General features: G+C 41.6%; 1 protein-coding gene across 1 annotated transcript in view; it reads right to left on the bottom strand.

Moving 5' to 3' along the window:
- The window catches only part of SETD2 (SET domain containing 2, histone lysine methyltransferase), a 78,282-nt gene extending 63,422 nt beyond the window's left edge, over positions 1 to 14,860 (bottom strand). The window contains 5 exon segments of the mRNA XM_083877527.1: positions 1,108 to 1,236; positions 4,549 to 4,680; positions 5,633 to 9,984; positions 14,548 to 14,609; positions 14,612 to 14,860. Of these exon segments, the coding sequence (XP_083733653.1) occupies positions 1,108 to 1,236; positions 4,549 to 4,680; positions 5,633 to 9,984; positions 14,548 to 14,609; positions 14,612 to 14,759 (4,823 nt within the window). The 5' untranslated portion in view covers positions 14,760 to 14,860.
- Positions 14,861 to 24,498: the final 9,638 nt, after the last annotated feature.

Raw genomic sequence — 24,498 nt, 5'->3', positions numbered from 1 at the left:
ATCCCTTTGGAGAAGAGTTCATTCTGTATATTTGAAATATTCATAAAATTACATAGAATTTGGTTGGGGTTGGAAGGGAAATTTGAGATTTTGTCTTCACTCTCCTCTCTCCTTTCCTGGCCTCATCTAAACCAGAACTTGGAATTCACAATCCTGAACTAAAAACAGGAGGAAAGATCCCAGCCTGGCCATGCTGGTGGTGCAGCAATAATGATATGATTTAATCTCACATTAAGGAATGAGATTAATCAGAATTTGGGATTAATTTGGGATTAATTTGGGATTTTAGGCTGTCACATGGAATAATGAAGATCCCTTTGGAGGAGAATTTATTCTGTATATTTGAAATATTCATAAAATTACATAGAATTTGGTTGGGGATGGAAGGGAAATTTGAGATTGTGTCTTCACTCTCCTCTCTCCTTTCCTGTCATCATCTAAACCAGAACTTGGAATTCACAATCCTGAACTAAAAACAGGAGGAAAGATCCCAGCCTGGCCATGCTGGTGGTGCAGCAATAATGATGTGATTTAATCTCACATTAAGGAATGAGATTAATCAGAATTCGGGATTAATTTGGGATTTTAGGTTGTCACATGGAATGATGAAGATCCCCCTGGAGGAGAGTTTATTCTGTATATTTGAAATATTCATAAAATTACATAGAATTTGGTTGGGGTTGGAAGGGAAATTTGAGATTTTGTCTTCACTCTCCTCTCTCCTTTCCTGTCATCATCTAAAGCAGAACTTGGAATCACAATCCTGAACTAAAAACAGGAGGAAAGATCCTTTCGGGATCTTCTTGTTGTCCAAAAAGGATGAAGAGGAGGACACAGGAAGGGAAGTTTCGCAGAGATGGGAAAAAAAAAGAACGGAAACAACTGGAGTGAAGCAGAGACAGAGAAAGAGGAAATCAGATTCATCCCAGGAATAAAAATGGAAATGATGTTGGAAAACCAGAGTGGGAAATCAAACAACAGATGAGAAAATGCCAAAGAGAGACAAGAAGAACCTCAATGGATCTCCAAAACCCCACAAACCCTTTTTCCCTTTCAGGAGGGAGTGAAAAGGGTGGGAAAAGGCTTTGGGAAGAGGGGAAGGCTTACGATGGCAGGTCTTTGGCAGCTCTGAGCCCCCAGCCCTTCTTCTCAGTCAGGATCACCTCCACATCCGCGTGTTGCTTCTTCTGGAAGCGCCGGTTGGAGCAGAAATCGCCGTTGGGACACCGGGAAGAGCTAAAAGAAAAGGAAAAAAAAAATCAATTCCCAGCAGGGAAACAGAGCCAGCAGCAAGGGAAAGGCTCAGGTGGGAAATAAATCCCAAATAAATCATTGTTAATTCAGTGTGGAACCTTCGAATGTGGTTTGCTGTAAAAAGCACGACCTCACGATGAGGCACAGGTGAGGGACAGGTGAGGCACAGGTGAGACACAGGTGAGACACAGGTGAGACACAGGTTTGGAGGAAAAGTTTGGAGGAAAAAAAAACCCAAAAAAATCGCAAAAATCGCGGAAATTTTACACCAAAATTGAGTAAAATTCACCCAAAATTCACCCAAAATTCTCCTGGGACAGGTGAGGCACAGGTGAGACACAGGTGAGACACAGGTGAGACACAGGTGAGGGTTGGAGGAAAAAAAACCCCGAAAAAAATCGCAAAAAACGCGGAAATTCTACACCAAAATTGAGTAAAATTCACCCAAAATTCTCCTGGGACAGGTGAGGCACAGGTGAGACACAGGTGAGACACAGGTGAGACACAAGTGAGACACAGGTGAGACACAGGTGAGACACAGGTGAGACACAGGTGAGACACAGGTGAGGGTTGGAGGAAAAAAAACCCCGAAAAAAATCGCAAAAAACGCGGAAATTTTACACCAAAATTGAGTAAAATTCACCCAAAATTCACCCAAAATTTCCTATTTAATTTACCTGGGACAGGTGAGGCACAGATGAGGCACAGGTGAGACACAGGTGAGACACAGGTGAGACACAGGTTTGGAGGAAAAGTTTGGAGGAAAAAAAACCCCGAAAAAATGGCAAAAATCGCGGAAATTTTACACCAAAATTGAGTAAAATTCACCCAAAATTCACCCAAAATTTCCTATTTAATTTACCTGGGACAGGTGAGGCACAGGTGAGGCACAGGTGAGACACAGGTGAGACACAGGTGAGACACAGGTGAGACACAGGTCTGGAGGAAAAGTTTGGAGGAAAAAAAACCCCGAAAAAATCGCAAAAATCGCGGAAATTTTACACCAAAATTGAGTAAAATTCACCCAAAATTCACCCAAAATTCTCCTGGGACAGGTGAGGCACAGGTGAGGCACAGGTGAGGCACAGGTGAGACACAGGTGAGACACAGGTGAGACACAGGTGAGACACAGGTGAGACACAGGTGAGAGTTGGAGGAAAAAAAACCCCGAAAAAAATCGCAAAAAACGCGGAAATTTTACACCAAAATTGAGTAAAATTCACCCAAAATTCACCCAAAATTTCCTATTTAATTTACCTGGGACAGGTGAGGCACAGGTGAGACACAGGTGAGGCACAGGTGAGACACAGGTGAGACACAGGTGAGACACAGGTGAGACACAGGTTTGGAGGAAAAGTTTGGAGGAAAAAAAACCCCGAAAAAATGGCAAAAATCGCGGAAATTTTACACCAAAATTGAGTAAAATTCACCCAAAATTCACCCAAAATTCTCCTGGGACAGGTGAGGCACAGGTGAGACACAGGTGAGACACAGGTGAGACACAGGTGAGACACAGGTGAGACACAGGTGAGACACAGGTGAGGGTTGGAGGAAAAAAAAACCCCGAAAAAAATCGCAAAAAACGCGGAAATTTTACACCAAAATTGAGTAAAATTCACCCAAAATTCACCCAAAATTTCCTATTTAATTTACCTGGGACAGGTGAGATACAGGTGAGGCACAGGTGAGACACAGGTGAGACACAGGTGAGGCACAGGTTTGGAGGAAAAGTTTGGAGGAAAAAAAACCCCGAAAAAATCGCAAAAATCGCGGAAATTTTACACCAAAATTGAGTAAAATTCACCCAAAATTCACCCAAAATTCTCCTGGGACAGGTGAGGCACAGGTGAGACACAGGTGAGACACAGGTGAGACACAGGTGAGACACAGGTGAGACACAGGTGAGACACAGGTGAGGGTTGGAGGAAAAAAAACCCCGAAAAAAATCGCAAAAAACGCGGAAATTTTACACCAAAATTGAGTAAAATTCACCCAAAATTCACCCAAAATTTCCTATTTAATTTACCTGGGACAGGTGAGGCACAGGTGAGACACAGGTGAGATACAGGTGAGACTCAGGTGAGACAGGTAAAGTTTGGAGGAAAAAAAAAACCCGCAAATGCATCCGCACAAATGCAAGATTGTTTATTTATGGAAAGGTAAAAAAATGTTCGGAATGTTGATCCTGCTGGATTTCTATATCAGGGCATCTCAATGGGGAGAATTGGGCTTTTCTCCACTTATTTTGGGGGTTATTCCTGCAAGATATTCCCTGCCCGAGGTCTGGGTGAGGAGATAAAAGCAGAAATTGAGATTTTGCCAGGTAATTCCAATCTTTCCAAAATCCTCATGCTGGGGGGGATCTCACCAAGCACCACGACCATGGAGCAGCAAAACTCTTCCAGAAGGAGGAAACACCAGCCACAGGCTGGAGAAGCTCTGGAGAAAGGAGATCCAGGAGGTTTTGAGGGCTGATCTCCTGCAGACCATCCCAAGATTTAAATCATGGAATTATGGAATGGTTTGGGGTGAGAAAGGATCTTAAGGATCATCTCATTCCATCCCCTTGATATGGGCAGGGACACTTTGATTGCTCCAAGCCTTCCAGGGATGGAGGGATGGTCACTCCAGGCCAGCTCAGAAATCCATTCCCACCTCCCAGGAAATTCCTGAAATTATGGAATGGTTTTGGGTGGGAAAGGATCTTAAAAAATTATCTCAGTCCACCTTCTTGCCATGAGCAAAGACACCTTGATTGCTCCAAGCCTTCCAGGGATGGTCACTCCAGGCCAGCTCAGAAATCCATTCCCACCTCCCAGGAAATTCCTGAAATTATGGAATGGTTTGGGGTGGGAAAGGATCTTAAGGATCATCTCATTCCACCTTCTTGCCATGGGCTTGATTGCGCCAAGGGATGGAGGGATGGTCACTCCAGACCAGCTCAGAAATTCATTCCCACCTCCCAGGAAATTCCTGAAATTCTTGCCATGAGCAGGAACACCTTGATTGCTCCAAGGGATGGAGGGATGGTCATTCCAGACCAGCTCAGAAATCCATTCCCACCTCCCAGGAAATTCCTGAAATTATGGAATGGTTTGGGGTGGGAAAGGATCTTAAGGATCATCTCATTCCACCTTCTTGCCATGAGCAGGAACACCTTGATTGCTCCAACCTTTCCAGGGATGGAGGGATGGTCACTCCAGGCCAGCTCAGAAATCCATTCCCACCTCCCAGGAAATTCCTGAGTTTTCTCAAGGATTCCCAGGACACCTCCAGGCCCACCCAAGGACTCACCACTCGATCATGAGCAGGCGGTTGAGACAATCCTCTCCGCAGGCCACCTCCCCCTGAGCCCTCTCCTCCTTGGACAGAGGGGGACACTCACACAGCATCCTCTTGATGTCCCTGTGGGATTTGTTCTTCTTCCTGGGGGGAAAAACAAGGCGTGGAAAAAACAAGTGAGGCAGCAGCCAGGTGGAGAAATTCCTCCTTAAAGCTTCAGAAGTGGTTTTTTGGAATTAAAAAAAAAAAAAAAAAGGGAGAAATAAATTTTTTGACATCCTAAGATAACCATTGGAAGGGATGGGAATAACCAAGGACATTTGGCTTGGTGATGACTTTGGGATGGCAAAAGGTGATGACTTCAAGAGAATTCCCAGGATATTTAGCTGGTTTTCCTTTTTCCTCCCTGTCTATGTTTATTTGGACATCCTTATTTTAATAAGGCAAATTGGAGGGTTTGGTTACTTCAACCTCTGCTTTGGCAGAGAGTAAAAGGATGAAAAAGAGGAGAAAATTAGAGTTAGACAAAAAACAGGGCATCTAATAATTCATATTTTACCTCCTATGAAGGATCTGGTGAATGCTTTGGAGCGTGGCAAAAGCAAAAAATTTTTGCCAACAAGGCAAAAAAATCCATGAGGGAAAAAAAAATAGAATTATGGCCGTTAAATCTAAAAATGCTCCTCTGAGATAATAAACAAAGACATGGAAGTAACCAAAACCTTTGGAAAAGCACCTGGTTTGTCCAAAAGCTTCCCCACACCTGACAGAATTCCCTGTGCCAACAGAAAGGGGGAGAGGTGGCATTTGGGGACATTAAACTGGCAGGAGCTGGTAAAACTATAAAAAAGGGTATAAATAATTTAACTTTTCCCTCTGATCTTCCCGTTTTCCATCTTTTCTCAGCACTTGGGACCATCTGGGCCAAACTGGGGGATTTTTTTTGGGAGAAGAGAACCTGGAGTGGCTTTTCCAAATGTGGGGAATGCAACATCCCTGTCCTTCTGTCCAAAGGATTCCAATTCGGCCATAAAAACCCAGAACCAAAGGGAAATTAAACCCCAAACTCTCTGCAGGAATTAAAGGTAGCAGTTACCTCTCTGTCAGGTAAACGTTCTCCTCGATGAGGTCGAAGTAACAGGGCATCTTCCCCTGCTTGGCAAACTCCTTCCAGCGCTGGGGGTCCCTGAAATCGTCCATGATGCACAACCTGCCCACCATGGAGGAATCCTGAGGTGTTGGCTCCACCTGCTCCCCCTCCAGCTTCCCCTTCCTCTTCTCCCCGGAGTCTCCGTCGCTCTCGGAGTCGCTCTCCAACTCCGGACGCCTTTTTTTTGGTGGGCCTCGTTCCTTCACATCGTTTTTCTCCAAAGATTTCACCTCTTCTTTCTTCTCCCCGCCCGTCATTGGTTCCTTGGTGGAATTGCTGCTGATTTCGTGTGCCTGAACTGAGTTTTTCTCCTTCTGCTCGGGCACTTGGGGTTTTCCAGAGGGGCTGGGAAAGCGGGGCTTGCAGTCCTCATCCCAATGTTCATCCTCTTCAAACTCCTCGTGGTCTTCTGTGAGGGAATCTGGTACCTGCCCTTGGATCCGTTCATAGCTCACCACGGAGGCTCTGCTGGCTGTCCTGGCGTCCCAATAACCGTTGCCTTGCCAGTAGCTCTGGGAGGTGGGATAAGCTCCCGAGCCAGGCTGGTAAACGTAGCCCGAGTACATCCCAAAGCTGCTGTCCGGCTGCTGGTAGGTGCTGCTGGGCTTCTCCTGCTGGGAAAAGTCCCATCCCACAGCACTCATCTCCTCCGGGGCACGGAATCCATCCAGTCTGGAGTAATCCCCGAGGCTGGATTGGTTCATCCCGTCCTGTCCTTGCCGACTGTCGGGCTTGGAAGAGCTCGTTTGGTGTCGGGACGTGTCGGTGCTTTCCAAACTCTCCGGGACACAGAAGGGTTGCTCCTCTGGGTGGCCCACGGGTCTCCCCACGGCCACCACGTCTGGTGGCATCATCCTCTCCTCCGTGCCAGCTTTGCCGTGGCAATCAGCCGCCAGGTCAGCCTGGCTCGTGCTGTCCACGCCGTCGCTCTGGGCCTGGCACGGATCGGCCCGCAGCTCCTCCGCCTCCTTCCTGCTCAGCTCCGTGGAGGTGGCCGGGCTCTTCTCCATCCCTCTGGGAGAACATCTGCTCTCCACTTGAGGACCAACTTTGCTCCCTGTGTTTTCTGGCCTCTCTTCATAGTAGGTCCTGCTGGGCTCGGGCCGCTCGTCGTCCCAGTGGTCGGAGAAGCGCCGGCTGCTGCGGGAGGAGCCGGGGCTGTTCTCCTCCGTGGCAATGGTGGAGTTCTTGGGAACCACCACAACCGACTGGAGCCTCTTCCGTGGCGTCCCGTCATCGGAATCCGAGTCCTCCGTGTCGCTGTCCTCGCTGCCCCCGTCGCTGTCGCTGTCGCCCGTGTCGGAATAATCGTCGTGGCCGGCGGGAATGAACTCGGAGGTGCCGCCGCTGCTGTCGCAGGTCGGGGCTTGGGTCACCATCTCCGTGTCCTCTGCGGTGACAATGACATCAGAGCAGGGGTAAAAAGCGTCTGGAAAAGCTGAAGCCACCAAGGGCTCGCTTCCCTCATCCCTCTCTGCTGATACTCCGGGACATTGAACCCTCAGCTCATCCAGCTCCGCTCCCTCGGTGGACACGGCGCCGTCTTCCACGACCTCCCTGCCGCGGCGCTCCAGCGGCACTTCCGAATAGTAGGAATGTTCATTCTGGAACGAGGATTTGCCTTTTGCTGAGCCAAGATCAACGTGCTGAGCATCCAACTCCAGCATCTCCTCGGCTTCTGAATGCTGGAGCAGCTCCCGGCAAACACCCGGCGGGGGAACGTCCCATTTGGAAGAGACGCTTTCCTCTGGCGTGGGATGATCCGACTGGAGCTTCCCATCCTGGGAGGAATCCCTGCTGGAGCTCTCCACTGCCAGGCTGATTTTATTACGGGAAGGATGGCCGTGCTCATCCTCCCCGGCAGATTTGGAACGGGAATCCTCCGCGCTCTCGTAATCGCACGTCACCGTCTGCGGCTCCACCTGCACCTCCAGGAAACTCTCGGATGTCACCTTCAAATCCGCCGGTTCCGCCTCGATTTCCACTTCCGAGTGGTACAAACCGGGGGCGGCATCGTCGGAAATGTAGCAAAAAACGGGTTCTTTGGTTTTGTCGCACGGAGTCGCCTCCTCTTCCAACTGAAGGACAGTTTTGGTGGGATCTACATTCACGACAGGGAGAGGGGCGGATTCCTCCGGCTGCCGCGGCGCCGGAGCCTCCGATTCCTGGAACAGGCTGTTGCACTCGCTGGACTGGACCTGGGAATCATCCAGCTCTTTCTGTTGGGACACATCCGTGCTCTCAAACCCATTGGATGGCAACGGGCTCGTCTCGACGGCGGGCGACGCCTCCGACCGACCCGGGTCGACATCCTCGGCTCTGGAGGCACTGGAAGTTGCCAGACCCTCCTCCTGACCCTCCGCGGAGCCGTTCACACTCGATTCCGTGGGGAAACACGTTCTTAAGGCATCGTGCTTTGCCTTCAAGAACGTTTCTTGCTCCTTAACACTGTCGTGGCCTCGGTTTGCTGCAAGTTCCTCGGATTTTGAGCTGGTTAAACCCGCCTTGGACTCGTCGGCCTTCGGCAAAGCGGGAGAATCGCTGAACTGATTTAAGGGAGAAAGCGTCTTTTCCCTTTCCAACTTTTTCACGCTGGACACCCTGATCTCATTGCTCTTTACACAAGAGGTCTCTAAATCTAGAGAATTAGACTTGGACTTGATTTCTTCAATCGATTCTGTACAACAGAAAGAACTCTTAAATTTATCAGGCTTTGGTGCGGGGGCCTTGGGAGGGGTGGATTTATAGCGGGAGGAATTCACATTACTGTCGGGCTTGGAATGGGACGACGACCCCTTCCGATAGCCCAGTTCATCGAGGGGAGAGCACCTTTTGGACGCTTCGCTTTCCGAAGTCCTTTTGGAATCTCGATCCGCTTTCGAAGACGACCTCCCTCTCCTGTCCACGTCGGCGTGAGACGACTCCGCCCTGCTGTCCCTGTCCGACTTGGAGTAAGAGGATCTCGAGTCTCTGTAGGAGGAGGAGGAATGGGAGGACGTACGCCTGGAGTCGCCGGACCTGGAATGTGTCCTCCTGTACTCGTCCTCCGAGTCCGAGCTCTCCCGCGCCCGGCTCTCCGCGTACGACCGGGAATACCGGGAGCGTTCCCGGTACGGGGAGCTCCGGTGGTACCGGCGGTCGGAGTCGTAATAATGCGAGCGCTCCGACCTCGAGTAGGAGGAGCTGGTTCGGGAGCTGCGATCGGAGCGGGAGCGGGAATGAGACCGGCTTCTCCTCCTCTCTCTGTCCGAGCGCGAGCGGGAGGACGAGTACCGCGAGTCTCTGTCCGATTTGGAATAACTCGAGTACTTCTCGTCCCTGTCCGACCTGGAGCGCGACGAGGACTTGCCCGGCTCGTCGCCCCGGACGGACGCGGAGCTCCGTCTGGAATCTCTCTCCTTCTCCGTGCTGGAGATCTTCTGCTCGTGCGACCGCTGGCTGGAGGAGGTCCTCACAGAATCCTCGTCGGACTCCGAGCCCTGCGCCGCGCCGTCCGACTGGGAGAACTTCCTCTTGGCCCCCTGCCTGCTCCGGGAGCACGCGGGAGCGCCCTTGGAGCCGTCACAAACCTCATCCTCCTTCCCAATATGGGAATCTTCCTTCGGTGGGGTTTTCTCCGTCTGCTCGGGCGCGGCCGGAGCCGCCAGTTCCTCCGAGCCGCGCGACGCCGGGTCCCGTTTGGCGTCGGGCTCCGAGGTTTCCCTGGGCAGCGCGTGGCTCGGCTCCCTCGGGGTTTCGGCATCGCCGGGCGGTGACAGCAGCAGCGCCGGCATCGCCGTCACCAGGGCCGTGGCGCCTGGAACCGGCGTCGGTGACACCGGAGGAGGCGGCGGAGGGGGCGGGGGAGGCGGCGGCGTGGGGGGAAAATCCACGGCCAAAGCCACCGGATCCGGTGCCGGCGTCGGTACCGGAGCCGCTGGTGGCTTCGCCGTGACGTTCAACAAATGTTTTTTAAAATGGATCTTCCCCAGTTCCACCTTGGGTTTCGGGGGAGAAGATTCCTCGGCTGAACCGGCGGCGTCCCCCAAGTCCGGTTTGTTTTTGGGGCTAAAATCGCTCGGAAGGGGAACCGCTGGAGGGGTGGGAGTTTCATTTTGTTTCTCGTTTCCCAGAGCAGTCAGGAATCGATTGGGTAAAGTTTTCTTGGTTAAACTGAAGCTGAAAGACACTTTCTGTCTTCCCTGCTCCTCAAGGTTAACCTTGGTTTTGGTGCCTTTGGGCAAGAAGCGGCTGGAGGCGACGCCTTTGAACACGGGGCCTTTGATAAAACCGGCTCTCGGCACCGTCTCGGGTTTGCCCTGCGGAAGAAAAAGAAGATGCTGTTGGAGGAATTGAATTTTGAGGGGGTTTGAACTCAGCTCTGCAGCATTTCCTTTCACCTGGTGAATTTTTCATGACGATAAAAGAGAAATGAAAACCCTGGGTTTTTCTTCATTGCCCGGCTCTGTCCTGAAAAAAAATCAATTCCTCAGATTTCTCCAACTTGAAACGAAACCTCCTCTGAGGTTTGGGCTGAGGCTTTTTAATCTGACTTATTAATGACCGAGCTCAAAATCCTTTTATCATTTAATTCTTATATTTTAAAAAAGAGAGTTCAGCTTATGAAGTTAATTGAGGGTAAAACTCTGCGCTTTTTTTATGCTGTTTCTGTGGTCCCAGGCTGCAAAATATCCTAAATTTTAAGCTTAAAGTATGTTTGTTTTTATTTGACTCAACCTGCACGCAGAAATCCAGTACTGGAGAAGCTCCAGGGAGAGCTCAGAGCCCCTTGAAGGGCTTGAAGGGGCTCCAGGAGAGCTGGAGAGGGATTTGGGATGAGGGATGGAGGGACAGGACACTGGGAATGGCTTTGAGCTGACAGAAGGAGATTTAGGTGGGATGTTGGGAATTAGGAATTCCTGGCTGGGCTGGAATTCCCAGGGAAGTCAAGTTGGAATTTTCTGCTGGAAAAGGGGATCCAGGGCTGGGATTGTGCCCCTCTGCCCCCTCAGGTGAATCCCCACCTGCAGAGCTGCCCCAGGCCTGGAGCCCAAAATCCACAGGAGCTGCTGGAGAGATCCAGAGGAGGCCCCGGAGCTGCTCCAGGGCTGGGAGAGCTGGGAATGTTCCCCTGGAGAGGAGAAGCTCCAGGGAGAGCTCAGAGCCCCTGGCAGGGCCTGAAGGGGCTCCAGGAGAGCTGGAGAGGGACTGGGGACAAGGGATGGAGGGACAGGACACAGGGAATGGCTTTGAGCTGCTTAAATGGGATTTTTGGGAATTGGGAATTCCCAGATTTGCTGTAGCTGCCCCGGGATCCCTGGCAGTGCCCAAGGTCAGGCTGGATCCTCCTGGGACAGTGGGAGGTGTCCCTGCCCTGCCAGGGGTGACACTGGATGATCCTGAATGTCTCTTCCCACCTAAACCATTCCGGGATTCTGGAATTTTGATTCCAGCACAAACCAGACCAACAACAACAAACAACTCCAGCAGGAATTTAAACCCCATCTTTTCCCACCTCCCCTCGACAACATTCTCCAGGTCATTAATAATCTCCAGGTCATTAATTAATGCCTAGACCAGCATTAATTAACAACTCCCCAGGAATTCCCATCAGGAGCCAACGGTGCGCGACGACTCCGTCACCTCTGGATCAACCGAGTGTTCCAAGCTCCACGTCCTTCCCAACAGGTTTCCTCCCACCCAGGAGCTCCTTCCAAGCCCAAACTCAGGAATTTTCAAACCCCACAGCGCCCTAAATTCACCCATTTGGGGCATTTCTCCCCTTATTTTAAATCTTAGAGCTCATCAATAAAATCGTGGCGAAATTAAAGCGGGAAAAAGGGATTTGTTGTCTCCAAAAATCCAAATTGCATCAGAATTGTGGAATTCCAGAATGGTTTGGATTGAAGAGACCTTCAGGATTATTCCTGGCCTTGGACATTTCCAGGGATCCACAGCTGCTCTGGAAATTACATTTTGTGTAATTTACCATCATTCCAATGGAAAAAGTCACATCCAAACTGTCCAGAGCCGGGTTTTGCTGCCGTAGCAGCACATTTTTGGCAAGAACAGCAGTTTCCTGCAGCCCCCTGTGAATTATTAAGGATTTTTGTTATCCTTTAACTCATGGAAAACAAGGTGGAGCTGCCCGGGCTTGAGGCGCCGCTGTAAATGATTAAATGAGGGATCGGTGGACTGGAAATTCTTTTTTTTTTCTGCAATCTGGGATATCAAATATCCCAGAAAATCCTTTTTTTTTTTCCAAAGCATTGGGGGGTTTCATTTTTGAGCATTTTTTAATGGTCTGTGGTGACCCAATCCTGCATCACTCTGGATCTGCAGCAGCAAATTTCCTTCATTGTGGGAAAATCTGGAGCAAAATCTAAAAGAATTTCTTAGAAATCTGTGGGGTTTTTATGAGAGGAAATTTTAGGGATGATTTTTAAAGGAGTTTCATGGCTAAAAGGGCACTTAAAATATTGATTTTGGAAAAAAGGAGCATTTCCAGCTCTGAAATGGGCTCCTTTCACCACAACTCAGAATTATCTCCACAAATTCCTGCTGAAAATTCCATCCCTGTTTTCCAGAGAATCCACACAGCAAACATGAAATTGGGAATAATCCACAAGTTTATATCAATTAATTCACAGAAGAATGAAGGAAGAAATTAATATTACTGAGATCATCCTCCTGAAGAGGGAGGGAAGAGCATTTTGAGGGATTTCTGGATTAATTATTATCCTTAAAACCAGAAATTCTCATTTTTTTACTCCAACCTGCAAGAAAAGTGAACAGGTTCCTCTCCAACCATATCCTGAAGGAATTCCACAAATCTGAACCCAAATTCTTATCAGGGATAGAATTCTTTAATCATATCAATTATAAATAACAAATTAATAGTTATTTATAAAATTATTTTATTATTTTTTTATTTTTATCATTTTATTTTATTATTATTTATATTATTATTTTTTATTTATTATTATTTTATTATTTATTATTATTTCTATTTATTATTTTATTTTTTTTATTATTTTAATTTATTTTTTATTTATTATGATTTTTTATTTATTATTATTTTTATTTATTTTTTATTTATTATTATTTTTTATTTATTATGATTTTATTATTTATTATCTTATTTACTAATAAAATTAGTTATTTTATTTTATAAAAAATAATTTAAAATCTTGGATTATTATTTTTATCTATTAATATTTTTACTTATTATTATTTTTTATTTATTATGATTTTATTATGTATTATTATCTTATTTACTAATAAAATTAGTTATTTTATTTTATAAAAAATAATTTAAAATCTTGGAAATTCAGGGAATCAGCATTTCAGAGTTTTCCTTTTTGCTCCAACTTCGGTGCCAATTATTTCAAACATTAATATTTTGATCAAAATCCTCCTAGAGCTTTGAAATGAAGGGGATAAGGAGGTTGGGATGGATCCACCTTTTCCTAAATATGGAATTTTCCCCTCATGTTGTTCACCCTTCCAGGGATTTTTTTTTTCCCTTAAATAAAAGCAGCTTGAAAAATAAAATAAAACAAAATAAAATAAAACAAAATAAAATAAAATACAATACAATAAAATAACATAAAATACAATAAAATAAAATACAAAAAAATAAAATAAAATAACATAAAATAAAATAAAATAACATAACATAATAAAATAACATAAAATAAAAATAAAATAACATAATAAAATAACATAAAATAAAATAAAAATAAAATAAAATAACATAAAATAAAATAACATAAAATAAAATAAAAATAAAATAAAATAAAAATAAAATAACATAAAATAAAATAAAAATAAAATAACATAAAATAAAATAAAATAAAATAAAAATAAAATAACATAAAATAAAATAACATAAAATAAAATAACATAAAATAAAATAACATAAAATAAAATAACATAAAATAAAATAAAATAACATAAAATAAAATAAAATACAATAAAACAAAATACAATAAAACAAAATAAAATAAAACAAAATAAAATAAAACTAAAAAAAAAAATAAAATAAAATAAAATAAAATAAAATAAAATATTCAGAATTTGAAACACACTCCACAGGTAATTTGGGAAATGTGAGAAATGGGAATTACTGGAAAAACTCAGCAGGGGAAAAGAAATTCTCCTTTTTCTCACGTTTTACAGAAGAGAAAATTGCCCAAAATGGGAAAAAAAAAAAGCACATCCAAAATGATTATCAGCCCTCATTACAAAGCCAGGAGATTAAAATCTATCCCAGGTCTCCGAGTTTTCACTTTTCCCAATAAATTCATGGAGTCACAGGCAGCAAAACTCATTATTTTTACAAATTGAGTCTTTAAATAATCAGCACCAACCCACACTGAGCTGTGCCATCATTATTGCCCCACATTCCCAAATTTAATGGGAATTATTGCCCCACATTCCCAAATTTAATGGGAATTATTGCCCCTTCCTTCCCAAATTTAATGGGAATTATTGCCCCACATTCCCAAATTTAATGGGAATTATTGCCCCACATTCCCAAATTTAATGGGAATTATTGCCCCACATTCCCAAATTTTGTAAGAATTATTGCCCTTCCTTCACAAATTTAATGGGAATTGCTGCCCCTTTTTTCCCAAATTTTGTAAGAATTATTGCCCCTCCTTTCCAAATTTTATAATTATTGCCCCTCATTCCCAAACTTAATAAGAATTATCACCCTTCCCTCCAAAATTTAATAAGAATTACTGCCCCTCCATCCCAAATTTAACCCAAGAACTCCAGAAAAGCCTCCCCTGGCTTTATCCAGCCCCTCGTGGTTCTGGATTTACGGAATATCTCGGCCAAACCAACCCAGGAAAATCAAAATTGTTTTTACTCACCTCATTTTCTTCTTCTCTATTGCAATCCAGCCAGGGAAAACATGGAAAAAGAGAAAAAAAATAAGGAAAAGAAGGTGTGAACAGCAGGTAGAAATAAAAAAATTAAAAAAAGAAATAAAAAATTTAACATTGGACATCTGGATTTGGAACGGGACGGATTTGGGACACGGAAAAAAGGAAAAACCGACGACACCTGGAAAAAAATCCCTCATTTGGGAGGCCCCAAAATTTCCTGGAAAAATCCCACATGGATCAGGACAGAGCAAACCTTTTTGCTGGTTTGGTGTTTTCTCCACTTATTCCAACTGCAGAATTAAAATCCTCAAAAAAAAAAGATTGAAAAAGGTGGATTTGGGATTTTTTTCCATTTGAGTAATTTCCTGAAAGTTTCTGCCTAAAAATTGATAGAAATTAAAGATATTAATGAAGGCTTGACTGCTGGTTATTTGCATAATTAATTCCTATTTTGGCAGCTTGAAAATGAATTAATTAGGATTGTTTTCCCTGCTGAGTCAATTGGGTTTTCCCAATTTTCCGCTTTTCTCGAGGCAGGAATTCCAAACCCCACAGATCCAGGAGCTCCCAGAGAGCAGCACTGAGGCCTAAAAGGAGATTTTCATTTCAAAATCACCAAAAAAAGAGGAGTTTGGGATTTTGGGATTGAGGTTTTGTGGGGTCAACACTCAAAAAAAATCTTTAAATTTGGTGATTTAAGGGTTTTTCCCAAACCTCAACGACTCCAAAAAGATTTTCCAGACTCCCCAAGCAGATGTAGGAGAGAATTAAAACCACCAGGTGGAAGCTGAGGGTTCTGAAGTGAAAATTATATATTTTTATATACAAAAAAATATATATTTTTGTATATATACAAAGTTTATATTTTATATAAAATGTATATTTTATACATACAAAAATTGTATTTTGAATATATACAATAATTATATATTTTTATATACAAAAAAATATATATTTTTGTATATATACAAAGTTTATATTTTATATAAAATGTGTATTTTATATATACAAAAATTATATTTTGTATATATACAATAATTATATATTTTTATATACAAAAAAATATATATTTTTGTATATATACAAAATTTTGTGTGTATACAAAATTTATATTTTATATAAAATGTGTATTTTATACATACAAAAATTGTATTTTGAATATATACAATAATTATATATTTTTATATACAAAAAAAATATATTTTTGTATATATACAAACTTTATATTTTATAGAAAATGTATATTTTATACATACAAAAATTGTATTTTGAATATATACAATAATTATATATTTTTATATACAATAAAATATATATTTTTGTATATATACAAAGTTTATATTTTATATAAAATGTATATTTTATACATACAAAAATTATATTTTGAATATATACAATAATTATATATTTTTATATACAAAAAAAATATATTTTTGTATATATACAAAGTTTATATTTTATATAAAATGTGTATTTTATATACACAAAAATTATATTTTGTATATATACAAAAATAATATATTTTTATATTTAAAAAAAAATTTCCACCTTTAATCAGCTTTATATTGGGAAAAAGGCGATTAAATTTCTTATTTATAATTAATAATATGGATAATTAATGACAAGGAGAAAAGAGAGCTGGGATCCTTCAAATCCCAGAAAAATCCTGCAGGAAAAAAAGAGGAAACAGGGGATTCCCATCCTTGGAAAACCCGCAACAAAATCCTTGAATTTGGTGATTTAATTGTTGTTCCCAAACCTCAACGACTTTTCCAAAAAGATTTTCCAGACTCCCCAAGCAGATGTAGGAGAGAATTAAAACCACCAGGTGGAAGCTGAGGGTTCTGAAGTGAAAATTATATATTTTTATATACAAAAAAATATATATTTTGTATATATACAAAGTTTATATTTTATATAAAATGTATATTTTATATATACAAAAATTGCATTTTGAATATATACAATAATTATATATTTTATATACAAAAAAATATATATTTTTGTATATATACAAAATTTATATTTTATATAAAATGTATATTTTATACATACAAAAATTGTATTTTGAATATATACAATAATTATATATTTTTCTATACAAAAAATATATATTTTTGTATATATACAAAGTTTATATTTTATATAAAATGTGTATTTTATACAAAAATTGTATTTTGAATATATACAATAATTATATATTTTTATATACACAAAAATATATATTTTGTATATATACAAAATTTTGTGTGTATACAAAATTTATATTTTATATAAAATGTATATTTTATACATACAAAAATTATATTTTGAATATATACAATAATTATATATTTTTATATACAAAAAAAATATATTTTGTATATATACAAAGTTTATATTTTATATAAAATGTATATTTTATACATACAAAAATTATATTTTGTATATATACAAAAATAATATTTTTATATACAAAAAAAATTTCCACCTTTAATCAGTTGTATATTGGGAAAAAGGCAATTAAATTTCTTATTTATAATTAATAATATGGATAATTAATGACAAGGAGAAAAGAGAGTTGGGATCCTTCAAATCCCAGAAAAATCCTGCAGGAAAAAAAGAGGAAACAGGGGATTCCCATCCTTGGAAAACCCGCAACAAAATCCTTGAATTTGGTGATTTAAGGGTTTTTCCCAAACCTCAACGACTTTTCCAAAAAGATTTTCCAGATCCTGAAGTCCAAAAGGAATTATCCAAGTGGGGTTTTTTTCAGGTGGAAATTTGGAATTAAATCCAAAAGGAATTATCCAAAGTGGGTTTTTTTTTTTCAGGTGGAAATTTAAAATTCCAACAGGATCCTGAACCCCAAAAGGAATTAATTATCCAAAGTGGCTTTTACCATATTTTTTTTTTCCTGGATGCTGATGGAGAGTTGAATCCATTTGGTTTCTGCTGGGAATTAAATGAAATTCCCTGGAATTTGGGGAGGAAATTCTCCTTTTCTGCTGCTCTCATTAAGAGAATCCCCAAAATTCAAAAATTCCAGAATTAAATGGACCTTAAACTCATCCCATTCCCAACCCATGAGCATTTTCCATTATTCCAGGTTGTTTTCCAGCACTTTGGACATTTCCAGGGATGGAAAATCCAATTTTTCTCTGGGAAAAATTTTAGGGAATTTTCCAGCCAAAAAAAAAATGGGAAAAAAATCAAAGAAAATTAAAATAACCTGTTTTATCACATAGGAGAGATGATGGAGCATTTTTAGGGAAGTTTATCTCCAAAAAAATGGGGAAAAAAATCAAAGAAAATAAAAATAATTTGTTCCACCACACAGGAGAAATGATGGAGAATTTTTAGGGAAGTTTAGCTCCAAAAAAAGTGGGAAAAATCAGGAAAAAATTAAAAAAATTTAAAATAACCTGTTCTATCACACAGGAGAGGAGATGGAGCATTTTTAGGGATGTTTATCTCAAAAAAAAAAGGGAAAAATCAGGAAAAAAATCAAAGAAAATTAAAATAACCTGTTCTATCACACAGGAGAAATGATGGAGCATTTTTAGGGAAGTTTATCTCAAAAAAAAAAGGGAAAAATCAGGAAAAAAATCAAAGAAAATTAAAATAACCTGTTCTATCACACAGGAGAGGAGATGGAGCATTTTTAGGGATGTTTATCTCAAAAAAAAAAGGGAAAAATCAGGAAAAAAATCAAAGAAAATTAAAATAACCTGTTCTATCACACTGGAGAGGTGATGGAGAATTTTTAGGGATGTTTAGCTCCAAAATAATGGGAAAAAATAGGGAAAAAAATCAAAGAAAATAAAAATAATCTGTTCTATCACACTGGAGAGGTGATGGAGCATTTTTAGGGAAGTTTATCTCCAAAAAAATTGGGAAAAAAAATCAAATAAAATAAAAATAACCTGCCCTACCAACACTCCATCAACTTGGATATTCCCAACACTTTTCCTCAAGGAATTCTAAAATCTGGAAGGAAAAATTCCCATTAAAAAATGATTCCCCAAAGCCAAAAACATCAACTGAATTTTTCTTAAATAACCCAAATTTTCCAGACAAATTAAAGCTGAAAAACCCATGGAAACTCTCAGGCAATAAAAATCAAATTTTTTTCCTTTTCTTCTCTCCATCCCACAGCCTTGTGGGACCATCATTAAACTCCTTAATTAAAGGAATGAGAATTCCAAAGGAATTTTAGGTGGAAAATTCAGCTTTTTTTCCTCCCTTCAGCAACTCCCAGGTGGATTGGAAAATATCCAGGATTTAAAACTCACATTTTTTTGCTGAGGGAACCAACCTGGTGGATGATTTTCCTTAGAAAAAGGCAGAAAATAAACCAAGATTCCAAATCCCAAAGTGACACCAAGAGGGAACAGCCTGGGGAATTCCATAACTCCAAAAAATAAAATCCTTGGGAATGGTCACAACTGAAAATCTGGAATTTCAGACTTATCTGAATCCATATTGGGGTGAACAAAACCAAAGGGATGTTCCACACTCTGATTCCAAATCCCAACCTGAGCCCCACCAGGATCACCAGGAAAAGCATTTTCTTCACCCAAAACTCCAAAAAATAAAATCCTTGGGAATGGTCACAACTGAAAATCTGGAATTTCAGACTTATCTGAATCCATATTGGGGTGAACAAAACCAAAGGGATGTTCCACACTCTGATTCCAAATCCCAACCTCAGCCCCACCAGGAAAAGCATTTTCTTCCCCCAAAGCTCCAAAATAAAATCCTTGGGAATGGTCACAACAAAAAATTTGGAATTCCAGATTTGTCTGAATCCATATTGGGATGAACAAAAACAAGGGGGATGTTCCACACTCTGATCCTAAATCCCAAAATCCCAACCTGAGCCCCACCAGGAAAAGCATTTTCTTCACCCAAAGCTCCAAAAAAAAAAAAAAAAAAATCATTGGGATGGTCACAATTAAAACTTTGGAATTCCAGATTTGTCTGAATCCATATTGGGATGAACAAAAACAAAACCAAGGGGGATGTTCCATCCTCTGATTCCAAATCCCAACCTCAGCCCCACCAGGAAAAGCATTTTCTTGCCCCAAAGCTCCAAAAAAAATAAAATCCTTGGGAATTGTCAAAACCAAAAGTCTGGAATTCCACATTTGTCTGAATCCATATTGGGATGAGGTGAACAAATGTTCCACACTCTGATCCCAAATCCCAACCTGAGCCCCACCAGGATCACCAGGAAAAGCATTTTCTTCCCCCAAAGCTCCAAAAAAAAAAAAAAAAAATCCTTGAGAATTGTCACAATTAAAAATCTGGAATTTCAGACTTATCTGAATCCATATTGGGATGAACAAAACCAAGGGGATTTTCCACACTCCAATCCTAAATCCCAACCTCAGCCCCACCAGGATCACCAGGAAAAGCATTTTCTTCCCTCAAAACTCCAAAATAAAATCCTCGGGAATGGTCACAATTAAAACTTTGGAATTCCAGATTTGTCTGAATCCATATTGGGGTGAACAAAAACAAAACCAAAGGGATGTTCCACACACTGATCCCAAATCCCAACCTGAGCCCCACCAGGATCACCAGGAAAAGCATTTTCTTCCCTCAAAACTCCAAAATAAAATCCTTGGGAATGGTCACAATTAAAAATCTGGAATTCCAGATTTGTCTGAATCCATATTGGGATGAACAAAACCAAAGGGATGTTCCACATTCTGATCCCAAATCCCAACCTGAGCTCCAACAGGAAAAGCATTTTCTTCCCCCAAAGCTCCAAAAAAAAAAAAATAAAATCATTGGGATGGTCACAACAAAAAATTTGGAATTCCAGATTTGTCTGAATCCATATTGGGGTGAGATAAACAAAACCAAAGGGATGTTCCATCCTCTGATTCCAAATCCCAACCTGAGCCCCACCAGGATCACCAGGAAAAGCATTTTCTTCCCTCAAAACTCCAAAATAAAAATCCTTAGGAATGGTCACAATTAAAAATCTGGAATTCCAGACTTGTCTGAATCCATATTGGGATGAACAAAACCAAAGGGAATGTCCCACACTCTGATCCCAAATCCCAACCTGAGCTCCAACAGGAAAAGCATTTTCTTGCCCCAAAGCTCCAAAAAAAAAAAAAAAAATAAAAAAAAAAAAAATCATTGGGATGGTCACAACAAAAAATTTGGAATTCCAGACTTGTCTGAATCCATATTGGGATGGACAAAAACAAAGGGATGTTCCACACTCTGATCCCAAATCCCAAAATCCCAACCTGAGCTCCACCAGGATCACCAGGAAAAGTATTTTCTTCCCCCAAAACTCAAAAAAAAAAAATCCTTGGGAATGGTCACAATTAAAAATCTGGAATTCCAGATTTGTCTGAATCCATATTGGGATGAACAAAACCAAAGGGAATGTCCCACACTCTGATCCCAAATCCCAACCTGAGCTCCAACAGGAAAAGCATTTTCTTCCCCCAAAGCTCCAAAAAAAAAAAAAAAATAAAATCATTGGGATGGTCACAACAAAAAATTTGGAATTCCAGATTTGTCTGAATCCATATTGGGATGAACAAAACCAAGGGGGATGTTCCATCCTCTGATCCCAAATCCCAACCTGAGCCCCACCAGGATCACCAGGAAAAGCATTTTCTTGCCCCAAAGCTCCAAAAAAAAAAAATAAAAATCCTTGGGAATGGTCACAATTAAAAATTTGGAATTCCAGATTTGTCTGAATCCATATTGGGGTGAGGTGAACAAATGTTCCACACTCTGATCCCAAATCCCAACCTCAGCCCCACCAGGATCACCAGGAAAAGCATTTTCTTCCCCCAAAACTCCAAAAAAAAAAATCCTTGGGAATGGTCACAATTAAAAATCTGGAATTCCAGACTTGTCTGAATCCATATTGGGGTGAATAAAAACAAAACCAAGGGGATGTTCCACACACTGATCCCAAATCCCAACCTGAGCTCCAACAGGAAAAGCATTTTCTTCCCCCAAAGCTCCAAAAAAAAAAAAAAAAATAAAATCATTGGGATGGTCACAACAAAAAATTTGGAATTCCAGATTTGTCTGAATCCATATTGGGGTGAGATAAACAAAACCAAAGGGATGTTCCATCCTCTGATTCCAAATCTCAACCTGAGCCCCACCAGGATCACCAGGAAAAGCATTTTCTTCCCTCAAAACTCCAAAATAAAATCCTTGGGAATGGTCACAATTAAAAATCTGGAATTCCAGATTTGTCTGAATCCATATTGGGATGAACAAAAACAAAACCAAGGGGATGTTCCACACACTGATCCCAAATCCCAGCCTGAGCCCCACCAGGAAAAGCATTTTCTTCACTCAAAGCTCCAAAAAAAAAAAAATAAAATCATTGGGATGGTCACAACAAAAAATTTGGAATTCCAGATTTGTCTGAATCCATATTGGGATGAACAAAACCAAGGGGATGTTCCATCCTCTGATTCCAAATCCCAACCTCAGCCCCACCAGGATCACCAGGAAAAGCATCTTCTTCCCCCAAAGCTCCAAAAAAAGAAAAAATAAAATCCTTGGGAATGGTCACAATTAAAAATTTGGAATTCCAGACTTGTCTGAATCCATATTGGGATGAACAAAAACAAAACCAAAGGGATGTTCCACACACTGATCCCAAATCCCAACCTGAGCTCCAACAGGAAAAGCATTTTCTTCACCCAAAGCTCCAAAAAAAAATAAAATCCTTGGGAATTGTCAAAACCAAAAATCTGGAATTCCAGACTGTCTGAATCCATATTGGGATGAACAAAACCAAAGGGAATGTCCCACACTCTGATCCCAAATCCCAACCTCAGCTCCATCAGCCCCACCAGGAAAAGCATTTTCTTCCCCCAAAGCTCCAAAAAAATATATAAAAATCCTTGGGAATGGTCACAATTAAAAATCTGGAATTCCAGATTTGTCTGAATCCATATTGGGGTGAGATAAACAAAACCAAGGGGATGTTCCATCCTCTGATCCCAAATCCCAACCTGAGCCCCACCAGGATCACCAGGAAAAGCATTTTCTTCCCTCAAAACTCCAAAATAAAATCCTCGGGAATGGTCACAATTAAAACTTTGGAATTCCAGATTTGTCTGAATCCATATTGGGATGAGATAAACAAAACCAAGGGGATGTTCCACACTCTGATCCCAAATCCCAACCTGAGCTCCAACAGGAAAAGCATTTTCTTCCCCCAAAGCTCCAAAAAAAAATATAAAAATCCTTGGGAATGGTCACAACAAAAAATTTGGAATTCCAGACTTGTCTGAATCCATATTGGGATGAACAAAATCAAGGGGATGTTCCATCCTCTGATCCTAAATCCCAAAATCCCAACCTGAGCCCCACCAGGATCACCAGGAAAAGCATTTTCTTCCCAAAAAAAAACTGAATTTCCCCTTTGGGGAGGTCTCCAAAAAGCAGGAGGGTCCAATGTAATTTCCATTATGATAAAAGAGGATAAAAAAAATAAATCCTTGGAAGTTTCAACTCCCAGTCCTGTCACTGAAGGTCCAAGAGGTTCCTGAAGTGATTTCATGGTGTTTTGTATCCCAAATTCTTAAATCAGGATAAACAGGAGGATTTTAGAATTTTCTTCCAGGAAAAAAACAAAACCAAGAGATGAAAGAGCTGCTGCTCAAAGCAGGATGGAAAAAATCCATCAAATTCCACCAGGAACAGCTTGTCCAGAGAAAATGTGGCTGTTCCATCCCTGGAAGTGTCCAAAGCACCATGGAAAGTGTCCCTGTCCATGGTGGGGCTGGAATTGGATCAGTTTTGAGGTCCTTTTGGGAATTTAAACATCCAAAGAGTCGAGGAGAAGCTGGTTCTGCTGGATATTGAAGTTCTCAGGAGTTCAAACTCTGGTTGAGAAGTGGAAACGAGGTAAGAGCGAGACAAAGTTCTTTTCCTACAGGAAAATCCCGGTAAAAAATCCATGGATTTGTCATCCTTCAGCTCCCAGCTCAGAAAACACTTTTTCCAGCTCAAGATCATCTCTGGAAATGTCCAAATCCAGGTTGGAGCACCATGGAAAGTGTCCCTGTCCATGGTGGGGCTGGAACTGGATGAGTTTTGAGGTTCTTTCCAAGCCAAACCAGTGTGGGATTGTCCTGAGCAGGTCCAGGCTGGTGGGAGAAGCTCCATGAGGAATGTGGTGGCAGCTCCAAACTCTGGGAATTGGGTTGGTTGGAATTTAAACATCCAAAAGGTCAGGAAGAACCTGGTTCTGCTGGATATTGAAGTTCAAACTCTGGTTGAGAAGTGGAAATGAGGTAAGAGCAAGAGAAAGTTTTTTTCCTACAGGAAAATCCCGGCAAAAAAATCCATGGATTTGTCATCCTTCAGCTCCCAGCTCAGGAAACACTTTTTCCAGCTCAGCAGCAGCTCTGGAAGTGGCCAAGGCCAGGCTGGACAGGATTTGGAGCAGCCTGGGGTGGTGGAAAGTGTCCCTGGCCACGGCAGGGGTGGGATGGGATGATCCTGAGGGCCCTTCCCAAATAATTCCCAGGAAAAAGCTGAGACTGAGGATTCACCGGGCTCTGATCAACCTTTTCTCCAAACAGCACAATCCCAACGTTCTGAGCTACAAAAGCAACTCCCAAAAACCCAAACTCGTCCCAAAAAGCCCAAATTCATCCCAAAAACTCCATCTCAAAGACCCCAACTCGTCCCAAAGAGCCCCAAACTCGTCCCAAAAAGCCCCAAACTCGTCCCAAAAAGCCCCAAACTCGTCCCAAAGACCCCCAAACTCGTCCCAAAGACCCCCAAACTCGTCCCAAAGACCCCCAAACTCGTCCCAAAGACCCCCAAACCCGTCCCAAAGACCCCCAAACTCATCCCAAAGACCCCCAAACTCATCCCAAAGAGCCCCAAACTCGTCCCAAAGACCCCCAAACTCGTCCCAAAAACCCCAAACTCATCCTAAAG

This window comes from Zosterops lateralis (assembly GCF_965231275.1).
Source record: "Zosterops lateralis genome assembly, chromosome: 1".
NCBI classification, from domain to species: Eukaryota; Metazoa; Chordata; class Aves; order Passeriformes; family Zosteropidae; genus Zosterops; species Zosterops lateralis.
The sequence above is the reverse complement of the archived record's forward strand: the minus strand, read 5'-3'. Positions and strand labels throughout refer to the sequence as shown.